Source organism: Porites lutea, chromosome 4 (assembly GCF_958299795.1).
Source record: "Porites lutea chromosome 4, jaPorLute2.1, whole genome shotgun sequence".
Taxonomy (NCBI): Eukaryota; Metazoa; Cnidaria; class Anthozoa; order Scleractinia; family Poritidae; genus Porites; species Porites lutea.
Genome location: NC_133204.1, coordinates 34,328,715 through 34,336,214, shown reverse-complemented (window position 1 = coordinate 34,336,214; position 7,500 = coordinate 34,328,715). Strand labels below are relative to the sequence as shown.

At 40.2% G+C, this 7,500-nt stretch overlaps 3 protein-coding genes across 3 annotated transcripts in view; 1 reads left to right on the top strand and 2 right to left on the bottom strand.

The window, feature by feature from the left end:
- LOC140933374 (uncharacterized) overlaps positions 1-7,500 on the top strand; it is a 223,496-nt gene that overhangs the window by 16,958 nt on the left and 199,038 nt on the right. The gene's annotated exons all lie outside the window — the stretch shown is intronic.
- Positions 1-7,500, bottom strand: part of LOC140933381 (polycomb group RING finger protein 3-like) — a 136,269-nt gene that overhangs the window by 126,782 nt on the left and 1,987 nt on the right. The gene's annotated exons all lie outside the window — the stretch shown is intronic.
- LOC140932643 (polycomb group RING finger protein 5-A-like) overlaps positions 5,789-7,500 on the bottom strand; it is a 2,601-nt gene continuing 889 nt past the window's right edge. Inside the window, exons 2-4 of the mRNA XM_073382165.1 lie at positions 7,425-7,500; positions 6,180-6,260; positions 5,789-5,875 (exon numbers count right to left, since the gene is read on the bottom strand). The exon at positions 7,425-7,500 is cut by the window's right edge and continues 23 nt beyond it. Of these exons, the coding sequence (XP_073238266.1) occupies positions 5,819-5,875; positions 6,180-6,260; positions 7,425-7,500 (214 nt within the window). The 3' untranslated portion in view covers positions 5,789-5,818. The remainder of the gene's footprint in view (positions 5,876-6,179; positions 6,261-7,424) is intronic.

Here is a 7,500-nt window from a genome sequence, read left to right as displayed (position 1 = left end):
AGAGTGACCAACATCAAATTTCTCCTTGTAATATCAATGCTTTGTTAAACAGAGTGGTCATGAGAATAGACTACGAACAGTCTCTCTTTTTTCTGTAGTCCGTCGAGCAAAACGCGAGACACGCAAATGGCCACGCGCGTGACTGAGAATTACAAACATGATCACGCAAGATTAATTTGCTTGATATTTTATCAACTTCTCCCCACTACTTCTACAGGGAAATGAATAGGGGCAACAAATGAGAATTCACATTTTGATCGTAGGGTTTAAAGGGTTAAATCCTAACTTTAGCATGCATATTCTCAGTTTTCCCCATCCATTCACTTTTCTAAGAATGCTGAACCAGTGTATCATGCCATTTTTAAAGTTAAAATAGGCTATTCAACATGTTGAACGAAAATAGATAGGCTATGTTCCGTTCAAAAAGTTACAGCTTGCCAAAACATCACTCCCCGTTTGTTGAGCTACAAATACTAAACGATGTGTAACCGTGTGTCAGAGAAGAACATATATCAAACCACCCACGTCACTTGTTGACCATTTTTCTTATTCTCGCGACCTTAATGGTTGAGTGAGTTGTGGCCTCGTAAGGAGAAATGTGATGCTGATCACCGTTGACGTTTAAAGGGTTAAGACTAAGTTAAGCTTATGTAAACAATGCAATTACAACCATGATCATTAGTGTACAGATGTGCGTCGCTGAGTCAATGTAGTTTTACTCATTTTTAAGAATGTTGCTCTAACTTTTGAGAGTGCACAAAATCACGTTCGGACCATTCAGATGAAATTTCTTCAGCTTTTGTTTGCGTGGTTGGCATATTTTTTCGTCATTTGCTTATTTATTTATTTTTTACCGCACAAAATTTAGGAATTTGATTTTAGCACTCTTGGGAAGTTAGAGGGCCAAGAAAAAGGTTAAAAGATTTTAACTTGGAGGACAGGCAGTTTGTGAATAAATTAGCCTTTCAGCTATGAATTTCAGTCGAGTATGTTCAGACTTAAAAAACACTACTCTGTCCTCCAGCCAGGGCTAGCCAATCACGGAGTCGAGCAATCCAGTCGACCCAGCTGACTCAAAGGCAATAGTAAAGTGTGATGTCATAAAAAATTAAATTTGTGAAATTATGGGTTTTTCCGGGGTATTCGGGGTATGAAAGAACATCCAAAAGGACTACTTGCCAAAATTAACATTCCAGGGCAAATTAGCCCAGTTATACTTTGATGACTCCATGTACAAATCCTTCTAAATTCGACGCAGTTCATAACATCAGGAACCGAATCAAATTTAGAAGGATTTGCGTGGAGTGGTCAGAGCAAAACGGGATTAGAATCTTCGAGATAATTTGCCCCATAATGCTATTGTTTGGCCATCGCCTTAGAACACTATGGTGCGAAAATGGTTGTGAATAAGTCCGGATTGTTTAGATTAAACCTGTGATTGGTCAGGAAATTGGCTCGACATTTTCCTAGCCGACCATCAACGCACTAGAACAACACCAAGGCAATCACTAAACACGCTTTGGTTAATAGTAGCTTGGTGGTCTTGCGGACCGTGCTACGTAATGCAAGACACGATAACCAACCCACCCTTTAACCCGATCGGGAGCCTACGCAACGAGAACGTTGAACGTCCCGGACGTCAAAAAATGGCAACCGAAAGTTGAGATTTTCTCTCTCTCAGTGCTCTCACTAGAAAGATTGGACAGCGGAAGTTAAGGTGGCTCGATACAGTTTTTCAGGGTCAATACCTCCCAAGTTTGAGCATAAACTAGGTCGCCATAAATAAAGTTTTGGAAAAACTGCCACCACAGTTGTATTAGATAAAGATGATAATTTGTTATGACCAGGGTTGCAACGTTATCGGAGTTGTCATAGCAACGAAATGACGCTATTACTTGCAGCAGTATATCTCGGCACTAGGAACTGTTCTTCCAAAACCGTTCACGGGAGCTTTTTCTTCCAATAGCGGCCTCGATGTTTGTGAAGTTTAAGCGAGATCTGTAAGAGCGTTATCGAGATATTTTGGGATGAAGTTTTTACGGTTAGAAACATAGTAAAAAATGGACAATATTGTTGTTTGGCCGTTATCTGTAAAAAATGAAGGGCTTTTGACATGCAATTTCACCTCGTAGTAGTTTCAATCTTTTTAAAAAGGTGTGTGAAAGATCATTTAGATAGCTCCAACCGATTGCTAGAAAGAAGGGTTTGATTAGTATGTATCGAAGCGCTCTTGTTAGCGGTTTTGTAAACATTTTGGTCTTCTTTATCAAATTAGCGAATAATTTTTAAACTGCTCGATAGATTTTTTAAAAAATTTAAGATTCTTGAGATTAACCTTCCTTTTATATGACCTTTTAGTTTCAAGATTATTGATACATTGTAAGGCAGTAAAATAACGGCTACAATTCGCTACTTATTTATTGGAAGTCTCGTCATTACAAGAGAAAGCCTCTCATTATTCCAGGCATTGTCTCCAAGTTTCATTTTCACGTGAACAGCAGTAACTAACAATGCATTTGACATATGCAAAACTGCTAGCTATTGTTGTGCACGAAAATATGAAACTTCGAGACAATACCCTGAATAATGAGAGGCTCACACTTGTAAACACAAAATTTCAGCCAAAATATTAGCGAATTGTAGCCGTTTGTAGAAGACCAAAATGTTTACAAAACCGCTAACAAGAGTGCTAATCAAACCCTTCTTTCTAGCAATCGGTTGGAGCTATCTAAATGATCTTTCACACACGTTTTTAAAAAGATTGAAACTACTATGAGGTGAAATTGCATGTCAAAAGCCCTTCATTTTTTACAGATAACGGCCAAACAAAAATATTGTCCATTTTTTACTGTGTTTCTAACCATAAAAACTTCATCCCAAAATATCTCGATAACGCTCTTACAGATTTCGCTTAAACTTCACGAACATCGAGGCCGCTATTGGAGGAAAAAGTTCCCGTGAACGATTTTGGAAGAACAGTTCCTAGTGCCGAGATATACTGTTGCAAGTAAAATAGGTAATAGCGTCATTTCGTTGCTATGACAACTCCGATGCCGTTGCAACCCTGATCATAACAAATTTTCATCTTATACAACTGTGGTGGCAATTTTTTCAAAACTTTGTTTATGGCGACGTAGTTTATGCTCAAACTTGGGAGGTATTGGCCCTGGAAAACTGTATCGAGCCACCTTAAAACAGAAGCATTCAGATTCGTTAGGCTGCACCAACTACATTTTGGGAGCGCTCGCCCGCCTAAACGCTCCAGAAACCCTTGTTTCGCCGGCCAATAGCAAAGCTACTAAATACATTTCTAGGGAGGTTATTAGGGAGCTTAAGCAACTACTACGACGACGACGAGGACAACTTCAAAACACAATAGGTTTAATAATCAAAACAACAGCTCTGCACGTGCATCACGCTTTTTAGTACATTTCTTTGACGTCCACTGCACGACAACGACGTGAAACCTCTTAATTTGATGTTTTATGGAGGACGTGGGCATACGACGACGAATTTTCCTTCCTCTTTTTGAACTTGAATAAAATCCTTAAGAATTCAACTCCAGGAAAAGTCGCCTACGTTTGACAAATTGAGCGGGTCCAAATAGACGTGATTAAGTTTGAAAGAACGCAAATTCACTTTTTTAGCGAAGTTTTCACTGCCGTCGTCGTCGTCGTTGCTTAAGGTCCCTATTTTCTTCAAAAAGGACCCACGTTTCGCAAGAAGTCAATTAGCGCTCGTTCCCTCCCTTCCTCCCCTTGGAAAGATTTGGATCAGTGTAAGATTCTGGAGAAACTGCCCACCTACCCCTCTCCAAACCCAACATTTTGTTCTAAGTAGGAAGCTATTGTCAACGTTGGGTTACGGGTAGGGGTGGGTCTTGAATATCCCAAGTCTTTCAGGCAAGTGTTAAGTAGATTTAACACACCTAGAGGCGTTTTGCTAGCTCTGCTTTAGAGACCAAGACCAAGCAAGATCCTTGAGTCAGTAGTCAACGACACAATTGTTCGTCATGTATACAAAGCTAATAATCTAGTCACGGACAAACAATGGGCATACCGCGCAGGATTTTCAACAGAACTGTTACTAATACAACTTACTGAAACATGGAGAGAAGCTGTGGACGCAGGCTTAGTGGTAGCAGTTGCCTTCATAGATTTTAAAAAGGCATTCGATAGTGTGTCACACGCCATTCTCGAAACGAAGTTGGAAAGGGACTTTGGCATATCAGGGCTACTCCTGGATTGGCTTAAAAGTTACTTAAAGGAAAGACAGCAATACACAGCTGTTAATGGATCAACTTCAGAGATGATACCGATCTCTTTTGGAATTCCTCAAGGGTCTGTCTTGGGGCCGACACCTTTCACTCTCTTCACGAACGATCTTCCGTCCTCAGTATCTTCCGGATCCGTCTATATGTTTGCCGACGACAAAACGGTTTACTGCATAAGTGACACGGCAGAAAAAAGTATTGCCAAGTGAAATTCTACACTTCGTGAATTAAACGAGTGGTACCTCATTAACAGATTAACACCCCACCCAAGTAAAAGTGAGGCCATGCTAATCTCTAAAAGAAATCCCCCGGTTAACATTCCCCCGATCTTTATCGGAAACTCTACGATTGAATGGGTATCGAAATCACTATTACTGGGAATGACCGTCGATGAGAAACTGACCTGGACTCAGCATATGCTGGAACTCAACAAATCATTTGCTAAAAAACTAGGATTACTTAAGAAGTCGAGATTTCTCCCTAGAAACGTTCGCCAGGACCTCTATTTTAGGGTCATTTTACCTTCAGTGACCTATGGTCTTATACTATGGGGATCTTGCTGTAATTCCGACTTATTTCAGTCCCTTGAAAGACTTCACTGCAGGGCTGCGAGACTTATCTTTCATTTGCCGAAAGATATGGCATCTGCTGATGTCCTACAACGGGCCCAATGGCCGACTCTGTCTATTTATTATAAATTAGCCATTTTTATCTGTCTTCATAAAGCTTTCCACGATAGGTTACCTGTCACATTAATCGACCCGATTTCTAAGAAACGGGCCACAAACTATTCAACCCGGACTTGCGCTTCTTTAATTGTTCCACGCTTCAACACGCGTTACATGAAAGACTCTGTCGCGTTTAGAGGCTCAGTCCTGTGGAATGCAGTGACCAACAACTGTAGTGCCCTGACAAAAAACATTCCTTATCGTGATCTCAGGCTAAAGCTGAAATCTCAAGCTAATTTTAATGAATTCAGCTTCAAGATAACGTCTGCATCCACTTGTAATTTTAGAAAAGATGACTTTGTATATACTTAAATTTATGCTCATAATTTCATATTTGTAAGCGCCAATTTAGTTCAAACGTTTTGTCTGTATATACCCCTAGTTTTTAGTTAATTGCAAACGACCCCACAAGCTCATGTAGCTTTAATACTCATCGTTTTAAAATAAAGGCTATCTAGCTATCTATCTAAAGACTCTCGGTAACATTTTACTAGTTGTTCTTACTTTTCTGTAAACACACTTTTAGCCCTCTAAACAAGATGTGTGATTGGTCATAAAGTATGAGGGGTAAGTTGTAAAGTAATGTACAGAAATGCAACATAATAAAAGTTTCTTGAAGATGGGGAAGGGGGGTAATGCAGCGATGAATGCGGACTGAAGGACTTGTTCAAAAACTTTTTTGAGCACGAACTTTTTCAAGGAGGACATCTTGCTCCTATCCTCAACAATTTTACTCTCCCGACGTGAGTATTAATCAACTGTGTTATTGAGCAAGAAAAAATTGTTTTGTTTCCGACACCATGCACTGCCCAATGATTCAAGTTTTAGCATCCACTGCTCTGTAATGAAGAATCAGTGGTCCAGAAGAATTTTCCTGAAATAGAAAAAAAATGTTGTGAGCCCGAGTAAACAAGGCTCGGAACACTTCTTTCTCTGCCTCCTCCTAAGGCGCCTCATTTTTAGCCGAGAGGCGAGCCCGAAACGTGAGTGACACGCGAGTGATCCGGTAAAGAAGCGCAAAGGAGCACGGGAATGAGAAAGAAGAGAGGCGAAATCTCACCCGTTTTCTCCTTCCCGCCCAACCTCGTTCCCAGGGTTCTCTCCTACCCATCCTTACAGACCGAGAGAGAGACTAATGATCAGCAAAAATTTAGTTATAAAAAGAATAATAGCCATACCTCTTGGGTGCAGAGATTTTCGCTGATGTATTTTAGAGTTAAATCTTTCCCCATTTCCGTTTTGTCAAACAGGATACCTACCTAAAAGAGGATATGTCATCAACGAGTGTGTAAGTTACATTGAAAACACCTGATTGAAAAAACGTTGTCGCTTAAAAAGTATAAACCATGAACGATATGGGTATACCTTCATAAGCAAAGCGAATCCAAAATTCTTTCAACAAAACTTTTCATTTTCACCAGCTGTTCGTGCAGATGCAAATTCCTGGAATAATTTGTTTATAGCATGCCATGGTCTTTTTATGTCTTCCACAAAAACGTTTGGATCCTATCTCATGATTTTCAAGAGTGGGTTAGCAAAATGGCTGCGCTCTTTAACTATAGAGATCTCTGAAGCGCCCGCCACAGGTGAAGATGCGAGCATCCCGTCGCGAAAAGCTTCGATAATCATGTATACTTTTCTAAAAAGAACTTTAAATTTGCAACGCTAATAAAGTTCTACCGATAAATCTATTAGGTTCCATCGTTCATGGTTTATACTTTTCGAGCGACCACGTTTTTACAATCAGTTGTATAACGAACAATGTGATCAAGGACAACTAATATCTACACTATCCGATCAGAAGACTCGTCTAGCTAATTAAGTTGGCGTGTAAATACTGAACAGAGTAAACTGTGCGCGCAGTATCTTATTTCCCTTTTCAGTTAATCCACGCTAAACCGTGGCACGCGAGCGGCAGGAGACGCAGCCGCCAGCCGCGATAAACGAGGACGTATGCCCACGGAAGAGAACTCGTCAGATTCAAAGGCGGACTGCAAGTTGCAATCTATACACAGAGGAAAAATCATGCGTTTAGTTATCCTCATAGAGCCAGGCACGAATTTATAGTAAGACGAGGAACAGTAACAAAACGGAAAAAACTCGACAGCACCTATTTCTTATCCTTAGCTTTTAGAAATTTTGTCTCGCTTCATTATCTATCTCTTGGTCTCCTAGAATGTGACTGTTTGTATTTTTTCCACCATAACCATTTCTGACCACAGGTGTAGACTGCAAAACAGCCGTATTTTGCGTTGGCCATGAATACGAGCACTGATAAAATGAAAAAGTCTAGAATACGGATGAAAACGAAGTGATACAAGCGTGTTTCGGCTTCAGGTGGGCGCGTTTCACTTTTGGCGCGAAACGTCTTACGAGCAGCGATTTAGGTTTGAAAGTGACAAACTAAACTGCAATCTTTTTACCATGTTGGCAGATTCCAAATGTAGTTTAGCTGCCAAAAATCTTTGTATTAAGCCAATGGTGACTTGTGTTGAGAGT